General features: G+C 39.9%; 1 protein-coding gene across 29 annotated transcripts in view; it reads left to right on the top strand.

Moving 5' to 3' along the window:
• Nucleotides 1–2,035: 2,035 nt before the first annotated feature.
• Nucleotides 2,036–24,940, top strand: part of CADPS (calcium dependent secretion activator) — a 286,962-nt gene continuing 264,057 nt past the window's right edge. For 8 of the 29 annotated variants that reach the window (XM_072420849.1, XM_072420839.1, XM_072420852.1 and 5 more), the window contains exon 1: nucleotides 2,045–2,600. In XM_072420849.1, coding sequence (XP_072276950.1) covers nucleotides 2,265–2,600 — 336 coding nt within the window. In that variant the 5' untranslated portion in view covers nucleotides 2,045–2,264. Of the gene's footprint in view, nucleotides 2,601–24,940 lie in introns of all 29 variants that reach the window. The other 21 variants (XM_072420825.1, XM_072420827.1, XM_072420838.1 and 18 more) reach the window with 7 other exon arrangements.

The raw sequence follows: 24,940 nt of genomic DNA on the forward strand, positions 1-24,940 counted from the left end.
ACATTGACTGAAACTCCCAATAGTCACATTGTACATTAACTTTTAAGGTCTCAGCTCCCAGTATTTACACAGTACATTCACTCTGGAAGTCCCAAATTTCAGTACTTACACCATACATTCACTTTGCAGGTATCAGGCCCCAATTCCCACTGTACATTCACTCTGTGGGTTTTAGCTGCTGGACAGCTCCCAGTACTCACACTGTACATTCACTGTTCAGGTCTCACCTCCCAGTAGTCACTGTAGATTCACTGTGCAGGTGTCAGCTGCTGCAATCCCCCCCCCCCCCCCCTTACTTAAGCTGTGCATTCATCCTGCAAATCTTAGGTCCCAGTACTCATACTATATACATTCACTCTGCAGCTTTGAGCTCCCAGTAGTCCTGCTGTAAATTCACTCTGCAGGTCTCAATTCCCAGTAGTCCTGTTGCACATTCACTCTGAAGATCCCAGTACTTACACTGTACATACATTTTAAAGGTCTCAGATGCTGGACAGCTCTTAGTACTCACACTGTATATTCACTCTGTTTCTGTAGCTTTCAGCTGCTGGACAGCTCCTGAAACTCTCACTCACATTCTTTGGTTGCTGGACAGATCCCTCCTCTGTGATATCCCCACACTGGTGCTGTCAGTGCAGTCTGCTCATTGATTGCCTTGTACACAGCTCTGCAGTCACTGCTATCACCTTCCTGTGAAATGCTGTCTATGCAGCAGATGGATCAGATTCTCTATTTACTGCTATATACTGCATGTCCCCTGACAGCTCCTATTTCCTGCAGCTTCCATTCCTTCCTGCACTGCTGTGTAGGGATTGCAGCTCTGCATCTGTCTCACCTACACACTTCTCTAAGCATTCAGCTTCTCAGGTCACCATTGTGTGTGATGGAAGACCATACACTCAGCAGCTCACAATATAGTGGTCATGAAGGTCCAGGGGCTTCCAAAAATGCCTTCACTTTTCAAGACTTTCACTTGTGATTGTCTTGGAATCCACCACTTTTCCACTTGCTGCTCCACAGTTTTCTGCCACACTTTTTTATTGCAGGTTATATTTGTTTGTTCATTGTTACATTGTATCATACATGTTACACTATATGCCATGCAGATGACAAACACTTGAGAGAAGACCTTGCTCTATCCAACACCTTGATGTTTGTTTGTACTTTAGGTGAATTTTGGTTCTGAAATCATTATGTGAAACTGGTTTTATTTTTGTGTATTGCAATAAAGGTTTATCTTTACTTATATGCCCCCTGTGCAGATTAGGGCTGTAGTGTAGAGGTGTTATTACCATGTTACCCTGAACAGGTCCTCTTCTGTACTTTCCTTTCATTCTGCAATTAGCTGATCTGGTACATCATATATATTTTCTGATGGTTTCCTGGCAGGAATTCTGCAATGCAAAGTAATATTTCATATAGTGCCTCCAATCCATATGGCTAATTTGTAGATTGCAGTACAACGATTTGTAGACAGGTCCTCTTCACTCCAGTCCCTATTCTGTCTGCCTAATACTGACCTAATACTGACAGGGCCACCTGTGTGATTGAGTTTTTATTTATAATTCCTGCACTTATCTCTGATCAGCTCTCTGAACCCCCTACAATGTCTAACCTGACAACCTCTGCACCCACTTACTTCCTTCAAAACTCACCCACACTCCTCTAACAACCCCTACACCCCCTGTCTTCTCTGACCAACCAAACACCACAGTTTTTGACACTCCCTCTTTTTAAAACACCTCTACAGGTGACAGACCCTGTACCCCTCTTCTCCATGACAACCTGTACCCCTCTTCTATGACAACCTGTACCCCTCTTCTGTGACAGACCCTGTACCCCTCTTCTCTGTCTATCCTACACCCCGGTCTCCCCATGCCCCCATTCAGACACGATGTCCCAGGCCTGTCCCCCCCCCTCCCCCCCGGTGACACGGAGCAGGCTGAGGAGTCGCCATCTGCCCTCGGCGGCCCATTAGCAGATTGCAGGCCCGGTGATGGATGGGCCGCCCCCAGCGGCGGTATTTTGTCTCTCTCCGCTCGCCTTTCTCCAGTCAGAGTGCAGGGGAGGAGAGAGTTAACACGTAAGCACTGCCAATGCCTAGCCTGCACTCAGCCGCACCATCAGGTCCTGCCGGAGCTCGCTGCTGCCTTCCTGCCCGGGATTAAGTCAGGAGCCCCGGCATCCCTCCCTTACCCCAGGGTACCCCCGTCCTCCTCCCTCATCGGCTCCCCTTTCCTGTGCGGACCCCGAAGCCTGCAGCCATGCTGGACCCGTCTTCCAGCGAGGAGGAATCGGATGAGATAGTGGAAGAGGAATGCAAGGAGGTGCTGGCCCCCAGTACCGGGGCCCGGCTATCCCCGAGCCGGACCAGCGAGAGCTCCGGGGGGCTGCAGCCCAGCAGCAGGAGCAGCAGTGTCCGGCCGTCCAGCCCCAGTCCATCGGTGGTGAGCGAGAAGGAGAAGGAAGAGCTGGAGAGGCTGCAGAAGGAGGAAGAGGAAAGGAAGAGGAAGCTGCAGCTCTATGTGTTTGTCATGAGATGTATCGCCTACCCCTTCAATGCCAAGCAACCCACCGACATGGCGAGGAGGCAGCAGAAGGTGAGCACAACAATGACACCCCATCCCAGGGATCGCTACCGGCACAGCTGCTGCAAAACCTCTTGGGGGAGCTGTCACCTGATCACTGACATTGATTGATGGCCAAGAGGTTCTGCAGCAGCATCCTTTCATAGTGATGGAGGAGGCGTGCTCAGGCTTTTGTGTTCAATCCTAGCATTTTATAAATCAACCTGAGCACAGATGTGCAGACTGTGTACATGCAAGTCCTTACATAATGCTACCCAAACATGCTCATTGGCAGCAGCCTACTCTTCTTGTAGGAGCAGAGCAAGGCACTGATCTTTTTTTTTGTTCTCCTTGCAGCTTCTTTAGGGCTCAGGTTAGGAGAGTAAATCAATGGCTATGGAATCACAGCAGCATCTGCGCCCTGCTATAACCCAGCATCATCTCCTCCATAGGCGTCACCAGCGCGCATATCCGCGCCACAGCGCCAACTATAGGCCAGTGACGGCATAGAGGGAGGGTAAAAGGAGGGATGCTTGCTACAGGAAGGATCATTTGTTTATCTCCCATCCAGCAAACCTTCCATTCATACAATCAGGGATGTGCTACCCTTTGCTACCTTACGCTGCATGCAGGATGCTGCTATGCGTCTGCTCAGTGCAGCGCGGCGTACAGGATGTTGCAAGGGTACGGTCGTCTCCATCGATTTGGAGCATGTTGGAGTTATTGCAGTGTCAGTAAATCATCCCGGGCTTTAAGTCCTAGGGGCTGTGTGGTTAGTTTGCATGTAAAATGAAGGCATGCAGGAGCGGAGAGCGCTGGCCATTGCGGCTAATGGGAACTTGGTTTTAAACCCCCCCCCATCTATTAGTGACGGAGAAGCAGAAGGGCATTTATTTGGGGGCTTCTGTTGACCCTCACTGTCTAAATGAAGGACATGATTGAAGTCTTGTACCACTAAAGGACCCAGGAGCAAAGGGGGATCATAGCGGTCACGGCTATATTAATTATTAGTATTTCGGGAGTCATTTTGGATAAAACAAATGCCTCTCAACCAGCGACCTGTATAACACTAATACCACCAGATTTCCAATGTCACAGGCTTCAGTAGAGCCATGGCAGCTGAAGCATAAACGGGTCCTAAGTTAAAATATTATGATACCCCATTGTATATAATTGCATATGTTCATCAGAGGTAACTCAAAGCATTATAAGTAAGAATTGATTGTGTATAGAGGAGCCCAATTCATGGAATTCATAGAATTTATTTACCTGCAAGGGCAGCAAGGGAATTATATATGAAAAATGTACATATAAGAACATTTATATTTTTCTTTGTTTTTCTGATTTAGTATTTAAATCCTGGATGGTGATTGGTGACCTTTATCATAAATAGGCTTTGGGGTCCAGCAAAACGTAGGTTCATATGGGTTCTCTTGGGCGGTGATCCTGTCACATGGGGCCAAAACATGTCTTTGCGGTTTGGTATGTGCGTTACACTCTGTACGTTAGTGTGTTGCCTTGCCATTTGTGTTGAATTGTGTCCAAGCACACTATGTCAGTGCATCACAACGCAATGCATGGTAACACTACTTTCCTGCGTTGTAAAAATTGCTGCACGTCCACTTTTAGTCCAAGCCTGTGACTTGCAGCCTATTTCAAATGAATGTGCTGCCTTGACACACAGCAAGCTAACACATTTCCTCCCTGACTCCCCATCTCATCATTCAATCATTCCATTAAACCTTATCCCCCAATCCCCAGCCCTGTACCCCTGGACACATCAGCCTATTTAAAATGAATGTTCCCCTTTAACATACTGCAAGCTAACACATGTGCTGTAACTCCGTGCTAAGGAACTGGGAAGTATGAATGGGCTCCTAACAGCCCCTACTCAATGTTTGACATGATAAAAAATACAGTAAACGATTGCTGTTTAACACCCATTGCATTGCTTTTACCATCAGTAACCCCGTCATGGGATCACATATGAGATATATATTCCCTAACATGGCTTAGTATTTAGTGGAGGCTGCTTACTTGTGCATTTGCTTAGCTTAGTAAATATGATGAGGCAAGACTGACAAAATAAAATTCAAGTACAAAAAAAAGACTTCTGATTGGACAAAAAAGCTGGCAGATTCACCCCATTCACTAAGCTAAAATTTCACTTTGCCAAGTGAACTTACGCCTTTAGTAAATTTCATATGCCCATGTCTATTGTGCCAAGTGGTAAAACAGCCCAAAAAGAAGACATATAAATAATGATACATTGGGGTATACTTACTACAGGAATTTAGGCTGTTCATGTATTACCTTGTACAGGATAATTCATTTATCTTGGTGAATGTGGGGAGAATTCACTTTGCAAGGTATATTCAACCCCGTGCAGGGAAATCTTGGTTGAAGTCTGCAGCTTCATCTAATTTAGGTAAAATATGCTTTGCAAGGGGGTAAATCACTTTGCTGTGTGCTTATATTCCTGCACCAAGTCAGCTCACCTGTTGTGTATTTATCATAAATAAAATACCTGCCATGCATAGCATATACTACATTGTCTCTTTGGTGGCCATGACTTGGTGGTCCTCCATCTCCATGGCCGGGATAGATTATCTGGCAGAACCTCAGAGCCTGTGAAGGTGTTGTGTGCTAATGGAAACTGGCAGACCTCAGTCAATGACTTAACAATACATCAAAGTCTCCAGCCTGGCTTTGGCGCATCCCCAGCCTTTAGCGGCTCTGCCTTTGATTCTTTGACATTAAAGAAGCCCTAGAAGACCCCTTGCAGATAGACAACCATGGAGTCCTATGGGGCTAAAAGATATACCCAAGGATTAAACCACAGGGGCAGACATTTCATCTCATTCCATTACTGTTTGATTTAGTTTTTCCTTTAGCATCATGGTACAGAGCTTCCAATGATCCAGGCCAACTTTTTTTATTAATAAGAATTATCTCAGTCCTAGCATCCAATAATTATCAACTGTAAACTTTGGTAAAGTAAATGTGAATGCTAACTGAATGACATTAGTTTACTTTAAAGCTATGTATCAGAACATTTTATAACAATTATAAAATGTATACATATATATATATATATATATATATATATATATATATATAAATTCTTTATCCTATGTTGCATTATCCTATTGCTGCTGATCACTTACTTTCCCTTTCTACATTTGCTTCATCAATGGCTGCATATCATTTTTTGAAGGTGACGACAGTGTGCCCAGGCAATGTGCATTGAAATGGGCACTTGCAGTTGGCAACATAAGCCATATTGCAGGCCAACAACATAGCATCACAAATAAGAGACAAGAACATAAAGTTATCCCCTATTAAAATTTTCAATAACATGCAAAAATAATTTATTGATAGATAAATGCCAATCTGATTGGTTGCCAGTGCTTGCATCTTTAAGCTTGGTAATAAAAAAAAATACAATTTTAAATCAGTTTAACAATACCCCTGTTACTAATCCGTATGGCTTTTTCTAAATCTAAATGTATTCTAAATGAAAAGATTTTGTTATAGGTGGTCGATAAGTGCAAAACAATATATCCTGCCAGAAAACTAGCAAGCTTGCTTTGTTCACTTACATAGGACCTTCTCCTATTTGTTACAGATGTGAGGATGACCTGCAATAGTCCAAACCAGGAGCAAGCAACCCGGGTGTAACTGCCCCTCTTTTTATGTATAGTAAGCCTTATTTATTAAAGCTCTCCAAGGCTGGGTTTCACTTTCATCAGTGAAATCGGATGATCCAGCAAACCTGGAATGGATCTGGTCCAGGATTAAAACCATTTGCTAACAAATAGCAAAGTCTTAAGAAATCCATTCCAGGTTTGCTGTATCACCCGGCTTTACTGATAAAAGTGTATCTTCTCCAGTCTTGGCCAGTGAGCATTGTCACCCTATGGCAGGAAGTGCGTTACTGCCAGGATCACTAGGTAAGAAAAAAACAGGACAAATGCAGCTGCCAAATCTAAGCACTGGTAAGCTGCAATATATTACATTTTTGTTCTTGGGTTCAGATACACGTTAATACTGTTCTTGTTGCAATTCACTATAGACAGCAACAATTATCTGTTATACATCTATTAAATTAAATAAGAATGACATTACTCGAAATAGTTTATAATCTCATTTTCATATGATTTAATTAGCAACGTGGCTATAATTTACCAACCCGACTGTTTGTGGAAAAGCTTCCCATGACAATGTACAGAAAACCAGAGCAGCCAATCAATTTGCATCTTTTTGGAGCAGTGTAAATCATGAGAAATATTTTCTGATAGACTTTTATACACATTCATCTACTATTTTACTCTTTCATAACCCCTGGTTAAAAGAATCAGTTTATAAGGCAGTAAATCTGACATTCACCAAAGATTCTCTGATGGCGAATCTTCCTGGTTTATGTTTTTCAATGGCAATGATTGATTCTTAGTGAATATCACCCAAACAGTCACTTATATTCTAAATGACACTTTTCGCCTTTACATTGCACAAAACTCACAAACTACACTAGAGACGGAAAAACAAGGGAGGCGCAGCGTGACGTCAGTGTAGTGTTAAGTTGTATGAGGCAACCGCTGCCGAGCCGTACCCTTCAGTATTGTTTCCACCAATACAACAGTCACCCCGCTCCGCCAATACCGATTCTCATCTGATCGTTTTATTTTATTTGTTTCTCACATGCTCTTTTAGGTAAGTTTGACCTAAGCTGTGTGTTTTCTTTAACTGTTATATTTCATAGGATCAAAAAGTTTGACTTTGATAGTTATCATTTCTTGTTTGGTCTTAGATTGGAATGAAATAAACCCATAATGAGTGAGAAAAAGCAAACAAATTATTTGTATTTCTTTAGTAATACCAAAGATAATACAACTAATGATAATAATAACAATAGTAATACTTCACTTAACCGTGAGCTGATCAATGAATCAGAGCCGCCACAGTCCTTGTCAGGCACCATTAGGAAGATCATTATTTTACAAATGTATTTATCTTTTTTTTTAAAAAATTCATATTAATGGTCCGCAGGATTTAAAATGATGAATTTAGTGGTCTGTGAGGTCCTAAAGGTTGGCGATATATTAAAGAGTACCTTTCATTAAGAAAAAATGAAAAATGTCCCCAGTTCAGCGAATTCTACGCAGTCTTGTCTTTGTTCTTCATTCCTGGGCTTGCTAATCCCTTGAACGCCGTTATCTCTGTTTTTATTTCTGCAGGGTTCATCCTTATTTGTCCCAATCTTGCACTGCGCAGTCGTGAAATCAGGCGATGGGTCTACCTCCAAATGTAGAAAAAACAGGTGCTGTTCTCCCTGCGCATGCGTGGGATCTAGCACTTGTTTTGTTTTCATTAGAGGAAAGCCCCTGATGACGCAGGCATGCGCAGAAACAGCAGCCTCCTGTGGTATGTGATACAAAGCTCCCAAGAAGCGGCGCTTTTCCCTTCAGTCCATACTGCATCCATGATAAAGACAGAAGGGGAGGGGATATTTTGAAAAAAAGTTACAGGTAGTTCCTGGGTTACATACAAGATAGGGACTGTAGGTTTATTCTTGTAACTCAGAACAGGTACATTATTTTAATAAATGCAATTAGGACAGATGTTTGTCTCAACATATTATTAGGTAGTGTGGTGTCAGTTACTGTATAAAATTCTCACTGTGAGCTAATCGCAAAAAAATGGATCCTAGACATTCATTAACTTCTGGAGCAAGCTGTGCTTTTGTATGCAAAAAGAAACAACTAGAGTTTCTCTTGGTCATTAAAGAGTTACAAGAGGCTGCAGAAAGAGCTCACCTCCTAAGATCACCCACAACCTCAGCTGTGTTTAGCAAAAGTCTTCTTGTGCAAGTCATGCAAACCGCCCCCTCCAAGCCTTCGTTCTGCACACAGGGAGCAGGGAAGCCCCGTTCCTACCTAGGCGGCGTCTGTATGTCAGATGTCCTTAACCCGGGGACTACCTGTATAATCAAAAATTAAAAGAAAAAAGTCACATTCTTTCATTATGTAAGGGCTAGCCACCTTTTTATATAATGTTGAATAAATGTGATAATACCGGTAGGTCCGGTTTAATGATTATGTTTATGTTCACTTATTGAGTTAACTAATAAAAAAGATTTTTGAGGAGCTTGGTTGACGGAGAGAAGAACATGTGTTAGAATTCTGATATTTCTTTTTATTTGATTCTATAAATTATGGCTAATTACTGGTAGTTTTAGATCTTCCAGCCTAGGTGGTGTCTATATTTTCCTATACATGAGCCCAGATGGTTGTTGTGTCCTATAGGCCAGGTGTGAATTGTATCAATGCTATTCTGATCAGTTATTGCTGATTACAGTATATGTAAACCCGATTACTAATATTTCACTTGAGATTTAATATATTAAAGTCATTTTAATGTTCATTTAATCCAATTAAATGCTCCAATATTCACATCTGTGGCTTTCAGTACCTGGCAAGCCTATCGTGAAGGTCATTGATCAGAAATTACCTATAATAGGGTGACAACAGAAACCTAATTGTTCTCATCGATTGTTACAAATGATTCCAATGAAAACAAAAAAGGCTATATCAACATAATGGTTATCTATAATTTATGTAGCTCAGAAATAATATACAGCACGTTACAGCTGTCTCTCAGAGGAACTCACAATCTACTTCCCCTACTATAGTCTAATGACATGTTTCTCAACCAGGATTCTGTGGAATCGAAGGGTTCCTTCAAAAGTTGCTGGAGTTTTTTTTTGTTTTTTATGAAGGAGCACTTTGTGTCTCTCAAGTCAGTTTAACCGATACCAGTGATGTTTTGGCTTATCTGTGAGGGTGACATTCGTCCCACTGGCCAGCAATGTAAGAGGAATTCTTCCTACTGATCACCACAGTAATTTACCAAGAGCCCTGAATTATTTTTTAAACTAGGGGTTCCCTAAAGACCCGATAGTTATTTCAAGGGTTCCCTTTTGTTATAAAGGTTGAGATATACTTGTCTAATGTTTCCTCCATAATCTAAAGCATGACAGTCAAACTCCAATCTTTAACAGGCACGTACAGGCAAGGATTTTTCATATACTCAAAGTCATTTTTTGACTCTTTGTAAACCAAACCTTGTAGAGAGAAAAAAAAATAAAAATATGTATGGATCCTCATGAGCCCTGGAACTGGACAGTTCTCATCTAGGGCCACTAATTCCACCACAAACAAGGGGAGAATATAAAACCTCCATTCGTACGATGCTCTGGCCAAGATTCAATTTTAGTACTGTTGGCTGCACTCTTGCTCTGTTGTTTTCACAGTTAGTAAACAAATCCTTAAAGATGCCATATATCTGAAGTGGAAACTTGAAAATCAGCAGGAAATTTGCAGCTCTGATAAGTTAAAAATGACGAAAAAGAGTACAAAACAAATATTTCTTATTTTAAAGTCGGGGTTTACATCTACTTTTACTACCGTTCTGTTGTTCTTTATAATACTATCCAATATCAATGATGGAAAGGACTCAGACAATAACTATGTGTTATCTTCCTTTAAATAAATAGACCAAATCCATGCAGATATGAGTGTGCGGTGATTTGCCAGCTGGTTTTGCTATGTGGAGATGGTCTCAGTGGTCTTTTATACTACATGCAATATGTTACCATGTGTTTCTTTACATGTATTTCACATGTGATGTATAATAATATTAGGCAACCTATTCATCGTATATGGGCTGCCAAAACATAGCAACGTATGAAAAAGCAAGCACAGTGTTCTTTTTAGCTGGGTGAATAGAAGCTATGGACGAGTGGTCACAAAGGAGAAGGTAACAAATTTAGTGTTGTTTCCATAAGTATACAGTATCCCATATAATTATGTCAGCCCCCCCATATTATACATTTCCAGTGATTTTTATTATGCCTTCATTGTCCAATACATCGATATTGTGACCCAACTTCTCAGTAACCACCCAACAAAAGCCTGGGTGATGCCCATGGCTAAAATAGGCTAAAAGGGGCTTGTTTCATTGCACTGCACATTGATGAAACAGATTCCCCTTCCTGTTTTGTGGTGTGCTGCCACCTGTGCATTTACATGGTGTGTAGCTGTGCCATTCAGAATGAATACCACCACAAAACACTGCTAACCAAGTGTTACTGTGTGTTGCGGTAATAACAAGCAAAACACGTGAAGTGTGAAGCCAGCCCTAAGCGCATTGGTAGAGTAAGCAGTGCTATAATAAAAATACAATATAGCAAAAGCAACAGTTTTTATACCATAATAGGTTTTATTTTAAAGACTTTGAAACGGACTGAGCATTGTAATATGGTTATCTGTTAAAGGTCATGTCATTTTCTGTTTAGCTGTTGTGATAAATAAATATGTCAGTATAGTAAGATTGTAAATGTCTCCTGTAGGTTTGATAATAATGTTTTGTAAGAAGCCGGTACCATATTAATATCCTGTTGGGATATAGTCATGAATTATATATGTGCACTATTTTCTTCTTCATACCTGTGTGGTCTTTTAGTAGTTAAAGGTCATCTTCAGGCAAAATCTAATATTCTTCCAACCCACCTAGCTGTATACCACCCCAAAGGGTCCAAATATTTTGTACTTTCTGAATGAAGATACAATCACCTAGGTCTGTCGTCCAGGTTTCTTGATAGCGTTGCCTTCTCTTGGCTGCAATGGTGGCTTTACTTACCAGTCTTCAGCTGTCTCCTCTTATTAACATCGTCACGATAAGTTTTTTGTTCTATTCAAGCAAAAAGGACCTGCCGTGAACATCCAATAGAAAGTGGTCACATCGTGCTGGCAGTGACATGACACCTAAATAAAGAAAAAACTTGTTTATAGTTTTTCAAAAATAATTGACTTGCATCCAGTTAGGTGGGCACTAAATAGGTCCAAATGATAATTGTTAGACTGTAATGAAGTGAGCCTAAAAATATGAAAGTATAATGGAGATGGTGGGGGTTACAGGAAGTGTGAATTTTATTGGTGAATTTGGTCCTTAATAGCTATTATAAAAGCATAAACATTAATTCAGGCAAACAGCTAAATACATTGATAAAATACATATAAAGGGGCTTTTTTTACCTTCCCAAATTGTACTTATGTCTATATAATCCTAAAATATACACAGCTATGTTATACCACACAGTTCCCAGTCAGGAAACCTGATTATTCTCTTCTTTTTTATTATATACTAGTATATTATAAGTACTATATATTTTCTTATCTTTTTTAGTTTATACTTTAACATTGATTTTGAGCACTGTTATTATATATCGAGTTATGACCAACACATTATTCTGAGATAGTTATATCACTGTCTCTAGGAACCCCTGCTTAAACCAATGCATTGTGTGTCAGTGGGAAAAATGCCCTCTATAATAATGGTGGCCAACCTTTCGGACCTCACGGACCACTAAATTCACCGAACTCGGACTGCGCATGCGCAGGTAAGCTCAAAGGGGTAGAAACTTCCCCCAGAGTGGCGTCATGATGCCAGAACCCGACCACTCTCCCATCGCAGGCTCAGACCTGCCTGCTAATTTCCGGAAGGGATAGTAGTGGACGGATAAAAAGTTGTGTTCACAGCCCTGTGCTAATGGCCCCCCGGGAAGTTTAGCAAGCAGGTCTGAGTCCTATGGGAGAGTGGGTGGGTTGTGTCCATACGGGGGACAGAGCCGCGGACCACCAAAATTTTCTTCGATTTTCCCACTGCTGCTGTACATTAGTAGTCAGTTGGAAGAATGTCACCTTAGAGTGGCAGTCTGATTACCTCCCATAAAGACAGCTAAAATGATCTCTAGTGCCATGCTGGTGGCTCTGCCAAGTGTTGCTGGCTCAGGAACTATGCAGGCACCAGCAAATGGAAGGTCAGTTGCCCGCAGCTCAAGGAACCCCGGCAACCTCTGGAGGAACCCTAGGATTCCACAGAACCCTTGTATTATTTTTTATATACTTTATATTATTCTGTGTGCTCTAGCTGCTTTAGGATATAGGAGAACCAATTATTATTTTTATTTGCTTTTTTTTTTAATATTGCTTAGTAGCACAGGGACCCACAAGAATCTGTTTTCTATACATTCTAAAAAATATGCGTTACTTAAAAAATACATCTCCATAAACCTTCCTGATATTGCCTGGGGTTAATTCATTAAAGTGACGCTAGCTCAGATCTTTTTTGCACTGTATGATACAAATCAGACATTTGCTGTCCTCTTGGGATACATATGACTGAGGAGGCGGTGTCATTATTACTGTGTAAGCAATTTATGTAACTGTGGTAGTATATCTAAAAGCATTGGATCAAGCCTGTGACTCAACAGACAAAAGATGCTTTTAGTCAAATGCCAAAAAAAAAAAAAACAAGATGCAATTGGCTTCTGTTCTCCGTGACTCACCTGCCGTTTCGTTGTTACCAGCGTTTTTTTTTTCATAGAGGAAAAATTTGGGGATGGTAGCCAGTTCTAAAGGTTGTTGATCCAACCGCTTGAGATTTAGATAATAAAACATTACATTTTAGAATATTCCAAAAACCCTTTGCTGCCAAGTTGATATTTTTTAAAATTGTGTAAAAAGAGATTTCCATGCTATACATCTTGATTAGAATTATATGTTTAAAAATTACTTTATCATTTTTATTTCTTTAAATGGTTAATGTTTAATTTTGTGGCAAGGTTCCCACTATGGCTTAGTGCTACATTTGCCTTAATGTGTATTATGTAAAGGTAGCCTATTCATTTGAATGGGCTGCCCAATGCACTACAATGCACAGAAAGGTCAGACATGCTTTGATTTTAAAAGTGCAGCCCATAGCAATGCACAGGTTTCATTGCACAGGTAGGGTGTGTTTGGGGTACCACAAAGAACAAAGGGCAACCTAGCACATATGCATTGCCATGTGTTGAAGTAATGGAACATGTGCAATCCAGCCACAGATTTATTCTTGACCTTTTAGCATGCATGGATGTTTTACAAAAGCTGCAAACTGCATTGGATGTGGCTCCATTACAGTTATCTAATAATCAATGTCAGACATGTAAAACACGCATTACACAAAGCATGATGAAATGTATAACTGACGTGTGGTGTATTGGGGTGCCAGCCATCCTAGTGCCAGTCCTTCCATGAGGTAATTGGACCTCATTCAACCCATTGCCAGTGTGTCTGGGCATCAAGGACACCCTGGAGTTGTGTCATCAAGCTGCACCGGTAGAATGCTGCAGGGAATCAGCACTTGGAGGCAAGAAGTGGGTCAAATAAACTCGCTATGATCTTTAGGACGACTATACACATTACAACCATAATGAACAATCACCTTTAGGTCTTACAGTTATATAGTGCAAGGGTCTGCCTGACTGGATACAAAATAAATGCATTGTTCAGGTACACTTTTCAGGATCTATAGAAGGTTAAAAATAGAAAGTATGATCAGTTTATATTATGTGAAAGTATTTTTAGTATAAAGCGTTATGTCAGTTGGTTTTAATTGTAAAAGGGTTTTGTCTTTGGGAATTAAAGAAAGAAAATGATTTCCATCCCTTTCCCAGTCATGTCTCTGTAGTCTCCAGACAGTTCCTGTGCATGTTGTAATCTTCTTTGTAATTCTGGGATCATTTGCATATAAAATATTCATTTAACATAGGAAGAATACCGATATGCAAGTAACGAGTAATTGCTGCATATATGAAGTAATTAGTACATATATCTGCATATTATTCTTACAAGTTCCTCATTAAAAACATATTCTTCAGAATGATAGTTTATTACACTTTTAGCACTCTCTCTCTAGTCTTAAATATGATTCATTAGTTTTGGGGACTGCTATTACCACTTAGCGCACAACTAATTTGGCGTTAATAAGGCAGTTACATATATTTAAGGGCTAATCTAGCAATCTGGAATAAGTTAAAACGAACCAACCACTAAAACAAGCTTCTTTTGTCAATCAAGGCCCCCTATAAAATCACCTACATTTAGTATGCAAAATAATGTACCTGAACAGAACAGGTTAGGATTTTACTTACCGTACCACCATCTTCTCAAGTGATGGCCTTTTGGGGTGAAGACCTGTGGAACACAGAGAATACAAAATCTCACCCGAAGACACTTCAATCCATTCTGAAAGTGTCCTCTTGAGAGATTTCAGCTTCTCAACATTCTCCATGATACTTCCTGGAAGGTGGGTGACAAGATTCTCACCTTGGCTCCATTGGTGGGCGTAATGGTGAGAATGGTTGGTAAGTGTAATATTATCTTTTATTTTTGAGTACATTTTTCACCTACTGAGTGCAGGTGATTTGAGAAAGAGAAGGGGGCCATGCAATGGGCCTGATTTATCAAAGCTCTCCAGGACCGGTGAAGATTGACTAACATGGGTGAACCTGGGTGATCCAACAAACCTGTAATTAATCTGGTCTAGGATTGAAAACATTTTCCAGGTTTGCTGGATCACCAAGGCCATGATAGTCTAGCTTTTCTGGGTTTGGAGAGCTTTATTAAATCATGCCCAAGGTCCACCTTGTTCACATCTACACATTTCTAGTGATGTTTTCACCCCAAATTCATATTGTATAGGCAATGGTAACTTAAAAAAAAAAGTGACTTAACTAACCTACAATGCACTGGACCTAAAATGTTCTGAAGTGGACCTGATGCAAGTTGTTTTTTTTAATGGTGTTCCTTGAGTATAACTTCATCCACAAGTTTCGGTATGAAAGATAAACGCAACAGCAGCCTCATTGATTCCTCACAGTAGGTTTCCTTTGAAAAAAGAAAAGGGGTAGGCACTGCTTCCCCTGTGCTTTTTTGTTCGGACTGGTAGTTTCTGAACAGCCTTCAGTTTGCCCATAGCTTGGCCAGAATGTTTAGAGTCAATATTTCCTAGTTCTAGAGGTGAGACAAGACCGCAATATAAAGACATGGCGTGCAGCGATGAGTCTCTGGAGTAAATACCTGCCAATTCTCTATAACAACATAGATTGTTTGTACAGCCGGATTTATTCCGGAGCTACGGTGCATAGACCAGACAGTGCTTGTACCGCAAATGTTATTAATAAATCAACAGCAGCCAAAAAGTGGAGTTTGTTTATGTGCAGCATGAAGGTAAATTGTGTTGGTCAGTCTTTCAGAAGAATGACTTTCCAATACAGCTTAGACAAATACAAGATCCTAAGCAGGTGGCTGCATTCTGAAGTCTGTAGACATAAGCTTTGTCTCTACCGTGAAGCAAGGTGCTCAGTGTAAATGTTATCATGTTGATAGATCATATGCTCTGCCACCAGGTGCCTTTCTAATTCCAAAGGCCTACTGTTCTTCATCCTTTGTTAGGGCCTACAGGTTTTGAGCTGTTGAGGATGAATAAATGAAGCATGCTTTCAGGTGCGTTCTGCATGCATTTGATATTAGTTGTAGATGCTTCAAATCTGAACTCCTACTAAAGCTGTATTAACTTGCTTCAAGCTGTCCCTGCATTCATAGAAACTTGTACAAGTAGAAAAGCAGATATCAGATGAAAAAGATTGTTTTACAGGAAAGTAGTATTAAAAAGTTAAAAGTCAGCAAACAGGTACCTAGTGCTGTCCTCAGATAGGGCTTTGCAGCAAAAACAAGTAAAAAGTAAAATGTGTCAAATGTATCACTCACTGTTTCAGGCTGCTTTTTCTGTGTATTGAACCATAGAGTTCAGAGACTAGAAAGCTGAGCCACTCCTATGACTTGTTAGTTATATGTGTAATGTGTAATTTGTAACAGGTACTGTATTGCGTTTTCAGCAAACAAATTTAAATGATCCTGCTAAACACACAAAAAGCAGCCTGGAGGCCCTTTATTCTGGATAGCAATTTAAATATAAAAGATTAATATTCAGTTTTTCATGCCTGACTAAATATGTAAAGCCATTTTTAATTTTCATATTTTTATTACCACAATGAATAACTTCTATACAAAACACATAATTCACTTTAAAAAGATTAACTCTAGACTAATTTGTGACACTTGAAAGATATGGGGTGTGGAGCCACTGGTGGAAACATATCAATTAAAACATATTCTCATATATTTTCTAAAAATATATGAAAAATATATGTATCTTACCATGTAACTGAAACTTGATGAAGGCTATTACCCTTTCTTTTTCTACCCACAACAAAATCCAAATGGAAGCTGGGAGTTGGGGTTGTAGGTTTTCTAAGCGTAAAAATATAATGAGTTAGGGGTTGAGTTGGTGGGGGTCTAAGCACAAAGGCTCTCTGTAAACCAGTAAGCTCAGCAGAGGTCATAATAGTGGTGATTTTTATTAATATTATTATTAATAATAATAATAATATTAATAATAATAATAAACAGGTTTTTTTTAGCGCCAACATATTATGCAGCGCTGTACATTAAATAGGGGTTGCAAATGACAGACAGATACAGACAGTGACACAGGAGGAGGAGAGGACCCTGCCCCGAAGAGCTTACAATCTAGGAGAATAAAAAAGATGGTGAAAAAAATATGCACCAACAATGTTCAGAAGCGTCAGTTGAGTTTGTAAAATGTCTCAAAGTAATAGTTACCTTAGTAATCAACACGTTTTGGGGCTCACCAGTCCTGCAATTATCAATAACTGATTAATAAGTAGCTAAATGTGTTTGTTTTTATTATTTTTACAGATGTAATGCTTTGTTCCCCATATCATATGAAATACCATTATTATCAATATTTTATAATACTGTTATTAGCTTCAAATTATATTTAACCATGGTATTGATGTTGTTGTTTTTTTATAGGATTTTTTCATGCTATAATTTTTTTTTTATTAAGTGACCTTATAACACAGTGGTTGCCAACCTTTTCAGGCTTACAGACCACTAAATTCTTGGACTCTGGACCACGCATACGCGGGGAGCTGTGTGTCACTCAAAGGGAAAGAAACTTTCCCCAGAGTGACGTCATGATGCCAGAACCCGCCTGAGTCTGCGATGAGAAAGTCGGTGGGTTGTGTCCAAAGACCCAGCCCACCCTCGGTCCTGAGCCTACAATCTGTATGGGAGACGTGATCCAGGCTCTGGCCTGTGCGCCTCCCTAGCTGAGCACTGGCCAGAGCCACGGATCATCAAAACTTTCTCAGGGGACACCAGTGATCCGCGGACCACCCGTTGGCAACCGCTGTTATAACACATCTTTTATTATTGTCTGAATAAAATGTTTATGTATATGTCTCACTCTTTGGCCCTGATGAAGGCTGGTGAGCCCCTGAAACATGTCGGTTATTCCTCTCACATTTTGATGGTCTTTTATAAGAAACATATAATAAACCTGGGTCTGACTCGACTCATCACAACCTATGAAATATATTGATTTGTGTAGACTGACCCTTTTAACCTTTAATGTGAAAATATCCGGCTTAGCCATGATTTTTCCTTATGGTTATGCTGTAACACCATGACAGTTAGTACTCCATGCACTAATCACAACTTTGTCTTGTGACTAAAGATTTGTAGTCACTTAGTCAAAGACTGATGCGAAAATCAACTATTGTTTGCAACTCACAATATACTGAATCACTGCACAATTTATTGAGGGAGGCTGGAAGCAATATAATTGCAAACTTCATCATATGGAAAGCTTTACTACAGGAGGTAAACCATAAAATACAGTGTTTTATTGGCATTGTCATGTTGGAAACAGAAAAACAAAATGATTGCTCAGGGTGTTGTTTACCTGCAAACCAGGATTTTAAAAGGAGTCTTCGTAATTAGCTACAGTGTATATCAAGCAAGTAATGTAATGATGACATTGTTCTAATGACCAAAATAAATTGTCAGGAGAGGAAGATAATGATTTCTTCTAATGTAATGACGATGACATGATTTAAAGAGAAGCTTTAGCCAATATGTAAAATCGTTCAATGAGCTGCTAATGCTATCCTGGAACCGAGATGCAGGAAAATATCTAGTCAGATTTTATTCAACATGATTTTTATATATTGATCTAAAACCAGTCTAGCAGCCTTTAATGTATACGCATGGGTAGGGCTGCAGCCTCGTGTGTCATAAAGGTCTACACTACAACCCCTCTTTATGGTCCAGGTGTGTCCATAGAGCTGCAGTAGACAATGAGAATGAATAGCTAGTAAATGCCCTGTCTGTATTACTGAGGTTTTGGATGTAAGGCTAATTAGAAGATGAACCTTCCAAGATCTATAGATATTTAGCTAGCAGGGCAGGAACATGGTTGGCTGATTGAACATTGCAGACAAATCCTTGAGTCAGGTTGGTGCACATACTGGAATTGATTTTGAAAAGTAGTAAACAATATTAAGGCTGTTTGCACACAGACAAATGAGTACACCATAAGAGACAAACCATACCATTTAGCACATGATCTCTGATATCTAGCAGCCCAGGTATTATGGACATCATTTACCATTGATTTAAATAAAGGTAGTTATGAATACATGGTATGGAGTAATATAAGTTTACCAGTGTGAGATCCTGCCAGTTCTGGGTGTCTACCAATGTGAGGTTCTGGCCTGTGCAATGTGTTTACAAATGTGAGTTCCTGGCATGTATTGGGTGTCTACCACTGTGAGTTCTTGGCCTGTTCTAGGTGTCTATCAATGTGAGATGCTGGGCTGTTCTGGTTGTCCACCAATGTGAGATCCTGGCCTGTTCTGGTTGTCCACCAATGTGAGTTCCTGGCCTGTTCTGGGTGTCCATCAGTGTGAGTTCCTGGCCTATGCTTTGTGCCTAACAATGTGAGTTCTTGGGCTGGGTGTCTTCCAAAGTGAGGTTCTGGCATGTGCTATGTGTTCAGAAATATGAGTTCCTGCCCTGTTCTGGGTGTCTACCAATGAGTTCTGGGCCTGGGCTGGGTGTCTACCAATGAGTTCTGGGCCTGGGCTGGGAGTCTACCACTGTGAGTTCCTGGCATGTGCTGGGTGTCTACTAATGTCAGCTCCTGGCCTGTACTTTGTGTTTACCAATGGGTATTCTTGGCCTGGGCTGTGTGTGCACCAATGTTAATTCTTAGCCTGTGCTGGGTGTCTACCATTGTGAGGTCAAGAGCATTTTGAGCAAGTACAGACGTATGCATATGAGTTCCTTGCTTATGCTGAGTATCTATCATTGTGACCACGTGGCCTGTGCTGAATGTCTACTGGGAGTTCCAGATCCCTGCTGAGTGTGCATTACAACCTCTCTTTACCAAGGTGAAAAAGATTTTACAGAACATATGAAAATCCTTAGACCATTGAGATTCAAGCTGCGGTTGGTGACTATTTTCCAGTATTTTGGGGGCCTTTTTATTACCTTAAATGGTTTATAGATTAATGTTCACTAGTTATGTAAATTATATTGGTAATTTACCTTGTTATGTAGGGTACTGTGATGGCATCAAATCTTCTATGCTTAAAGTTTATTAAATTCTACTAATTTATCAATCCAGAATGGCACAGGAGATGCCCACATATCTCTTTAGTATCTTTGACATCCTAATGGGGGAAGCGCCCAATCTTGGGAGTATACGCTGTACTTACAGCCTCAAGTTGAACTTAATGCTGGAGTCGTGTCATCTGTAGTGCCAATTACAGGACTTTGGTATCCCAATAATTGTGCTTTTAAAGAGATGTAGAATTGATGAGATAAGGGTGGCAAGTTCTATATAAGGCTTCAGCATGACTGTGGGAGTTTCAGATTGCACAGAAACGAATTTCACAAAACCCAAACATACCTGGAGCTGTAGTATATTGGTTGATTCTCCCATGTACTGTAGGTTATAATATTGGGATTGATAAGTTCCCTTTCATATCACTGTTTCTAGGAACGGGATGACTCCACATTAGCTTCTTTGTCTATGGAGGAGAGTCTAAGACCTCTTAGTGGCAATAATTATAGGCTGACAGCTCACATAAAGAAACCTACATTGATTAATCCAGGCACAGGGCACCAACCCATCCACCCTCAGAGGTTTAGAAATGGCTTCACCCCCAGACACTGATGCTGTTTTAGCTACAAAAAGGTTTCATGCAGAAAATGATTATTTTATTCGACCAGCAAGTATAGTCTAGAGTAAGAGCTCTCTCTGTATTCTAATAATATTCCATTTACCTACTGGATCATGTTTCCACCAGCCGCCAAGGTCACCCTTGTCCTTACCTTGTGTAATGGCTATATTTCTAACTTGCTGGCTTGTTTGGGAGGACATGCTGCATATAATGACTTTCTGTAAAGCACAGTGATACATAACAACCAATCAAATTAAAGTTTCATGTTTAAAACCTATATGTGATTGGTTGAAATAGAAAAGTTTGCATACAGTAATATTGCTTCTTTATCATTTGTTTTTTTTAAATGATATATATATATATATTGCCTGCCAAATGATTTGCAATTTCTGTTATACAGGTACCTTTAGCCAAACATTGGGCCTTTATTTTAAATAGAATAAGGATTAATAATGGGTTATTTTTATGTACCACAACAGGAAATAAGAGAAACCTCTAAGAGAAAAAATAATGGGCCTGATTTATTTAAGCTCCCTAAGATTGGAGAGGATACACTTTCATCAGTTAAGCTGGGTGATCCAGCAAACCTGGAAAAGATTTCTATTTTCTGCTAGGAAATGTTTTGAATCCTGGAGCAGATCCATTCTAGGTTTGCTGGATCACCTGGCTTCGCTGATGAAGGTATATGCTCTCCAGACCTGGGGCGCTTTAATAAATCAGGCCCAATGTTCTCCCCAACCCCCTTTAGCGGGGTGCAGCACCTGGCAAGTTTCAGAAACCACCTGGGGCTGCCACGGCCTACAATTTCTTCCCACCCAGCTCAAAAAAATTTCTGGGTTGAGCACTGAGGCTCAATAAGTGAACAAAATCTTCATCCCAGAGAGTTGTCTTAGGAACAGGTGTTCCCATTGTAGGATTTTTCCTTTACCTTTTGCTTTTTTAACATCCCAAAATTGGGTTTTTCCCTTGTGTTCTTAGTGTTAGTCTAAATCATCCCATTGATGGGATTGTTGGAGGCTGATCACAGGATAGACAAAGGGACACAGGCTAGTTATGTTTACAAATCCATTCAGTGATTGTTGAATGCTTCCTGAATAAATAATGTTTAAAAATGTTCACTGAGTGACACAAGAATTATTAGATATCATTTCTAAAAATATCCTTTCAAAACTGTAGCTTCTCGTCATTGTTTAACAACAGATCAAACTACATAGGATGATTGCCAGCATACAACCCAATGATTTCACTGACCTTTGCAGCTTTTCTTAGGATATGTGACAAATGCAGTGCACCTTGTTTATTTGAACCGAATGTACATAGACATGCCATTGCATCCCCAATCGTCCCTTCAAGTTGTTTGTATTAGATTAATAAATTGTGTTCCCATACTCATGTAAACTTAGCCTTCAGACGTAATCTTGTGACCTTTGGGATCAAATAATTATCCTCTTAATAAAAAGTTACAAAAGGAAAAAAATAGTTTCTTTGTAATGTTTGTAAATATATGCACAAGGGGTCCCGGATATTCAGTCATTATGTGTGCAGGTTCTCCTTCTACTTATTAGTTCTGCAGTTTGTTGTATTGCTGTTCACTATTAGGCTGTGTTTATACCTTTCTCTGAATTATTTTTGGACAATTTTCAGCATGTTAACTTTTCTCAACCTGCATTTTTAATGCTTTTTATGCAATCTGTGTTCCAGAAGAGGCTGTGACATCCATCGGCGGTGTTTTTGTCATATTTGCTAGATCAAGTTATGATGTTATAATGTCTTCTTTATTATTTACATTTTATTATTTATTTATTTATATATGTTGTTAGTTAAATATTTGTTTTAGTATTATTTATTTTATTGTAGTTGTATGTTATTTGTTTTGTAATAATTTTTCTTCCTCCTCCAAACAACACCCACCTCATGTCAATCCCCAACTGTACACCCCTCACCCAGCTACACATGACACCCCCACTACTTTTCCATGCCACCGGAGGGTCCATTTTTCTGTGGAAAAACACAGCGGTCAGGGAGCACTGCAGACAATACTTACTCCCAGGCCCACATGCACTTCTCACAGTCCTTATTATAAATAATAAACAGTTTTTATACAGCGCCAACATATTGTGCAGTGCTGTACAATAAATAGGGGTTGCATATGACAGAAAGTGAGGGAGAGAGCACCCTGCCCGAAAGAGCTTACAATTTAAAGAGTCCTTATAATATAAATGACATTGTGGAAGGTCATTACCCCTGATGTGTTCTGACTGCTCCGCATTTAGTGGACTTCAGCAGGCTGATAGAGGGACCTGACTGCTTGTAGGTAATATTGTTGTTATTATATTGTATTTATAAAGAATCCATGCAGTAATGTGGTAAAACACAGTACATAAATTTTGATGCACTGACACCAACAAGCCTTCTGAAAGGGTTAGTACCCCCATAAAAGGCACCTGTGTTATTTTTAGCAGTTAAGATTTTTTAATAACATTTTAAAATATATCTTGTGGCAGAAAAAAAATTGAAAAGTAAAGGTCTGTTACTTTTTTTTTATTGAAGATTTGTGGATTCCTATTGGGTGATGATCATCATAGTGGTAAGCTATTAGACAATCTTATGAAACACTACCTGAAAGGCATTGTCTGTTCAGAACAATCTAGAGCAATGTTTCTCTACCAGAGTCCCAAGGTTTCCTCCAGAGGTTGTTAGGAGTTCTTTGAGCAAGGAGCAATTTGTGCCTCTCCGATCAGTTTAAGTGACACCAAAGATCTTTTTGGCGATCTGTAAGGGTGACATGCTTCCCAATAGCCAGCAATGTAAGAGACATTCTTCCTACTGACCACCATGTTGGCACACTATTAGCTGTGATTATAGAAGTGATTACAGAAGGGTTCCCTGAGGAACTGAAAGTTATTTCAAGCGTTCTTCCATGTTAAAAATGTTAAGAAATGCTGGACAAGAAGAAGCAACTATATATACTTTATATTTTTTGTTTTAAAAATATGTATATATATATATATATATATATATATATATATATATAAATATATAGCAGCATGGTGCTCAGAGGTTAGCACTCTGGCAGCACTGCGTCTCAGGTTCGAGTCTTGGCCAGGCAACTAACTGCATGGAGTTTGCTGGGTTTCCTTCGGGTTTTCCGGTTTCCTCCCACATTCCACAGATATGCAGTTAGGTTATTTGGCTTCCCCCCCAAAAAATCTGACCTTAGACCATTGTTAAAGACATTGGTGACATATGACCATGGTAGGGACATTAGTTTGTGAGCTCCTTTGAGGGACAGCTAGTGTTGTGACTATGGACTTGTACATCGCTGCATATTACGTTGGCGCTATATAAATACTGTGTAATAAAAGTAATGATATACAGTATATTGACATTTTTCTTATGTATGTATACATTTTTCTCTGAACACTGATCTTTAGTTTTCTGGGTAGTTTTCTGGTTCATGTCTTTACATGTGGCAGATGGTTATTACGGAGGCCCTTTCCTCCACCCACATTTTCAATCCGTGTTTCCCTGGAGTCAATTCTCACTTCAGGGTCTGTTGTGAGTGGGAACAATTGCAGCTGATAACATTACTTATGGCTTTTCTATTCATTCTATATGGCCTGACCCTGTCCGGCGCACAGCAATATGAAATACCGGCTAGCTTTATGTAGTAAATGGCTGTAGTCCATCCAGCCTTGGAATTACAGAGAAGACATTTATGCCAAGCTATAACTTCATCTGTTAGCTGGGTGATGCTTAGTGTAAAGCCACAAAGGCAAAGTTTAAAAGTAGACATAACACATTTTTCTTCTTATTAGGGGAATGCATGCTCAGTAAGGTGTGTATAATATAAGTGTGATAAGTGATAAGTGTACAGGTATGTATTATCATGGTATTCGTGACAGTGCTTTTCTCATAGGATGAGCCATCTAATTTTAGGCATCAATATCTATTTGGTGAAAGAGATGCTGGTTTGGTGGTAGTAAAATAGTGTAAGTTAGTGGTGAGGCTAAGGTGCTGTAATTGCTTCCTCACACCCATGAACCGTGCCCCTGGTTAAGACACTAAATGTAACATCTCCCCCACAGCCGCCCATAGGAAATGAATGAGGACGGTAGTAAGCTGTTAAATACCACCCACTGTTAAATAGTAAAATGCTGGCTCATTTAGAACCAGCACAGCAGTTGGGGCTGCCAAGTGGCTGCCCCCCATTGACAAGATTATTGTGCAAAAAACAATAAAAAGTAAAATATTATCACTTTTGTTAAGGTGGTCTGCTGCATCTACACACCATATTGCAAGGAGCTTATGCTCTTCCTCAGGAGTCATTGAATAATAAAATGCATTTTCCAGTTATAGTTTTCTAATAGTGCCT

This window comes from Pyxicephalus adspersus, chromosome 8 (genome assembly GCF_032062135.1).
Source record: "Pyxicephalus adspersus chromosome 8, UCB_Pads_2.0, whole genome shotgun sequence".
In the NCBI taxonomy this organism is placed as follows: domain Eukaryota; kingdom Metazoa; phylum Chordata; class Amphibia; order Anura; family Pyxicephalidae; genus Pyxicephalus; species Pyxicephalus adspersus.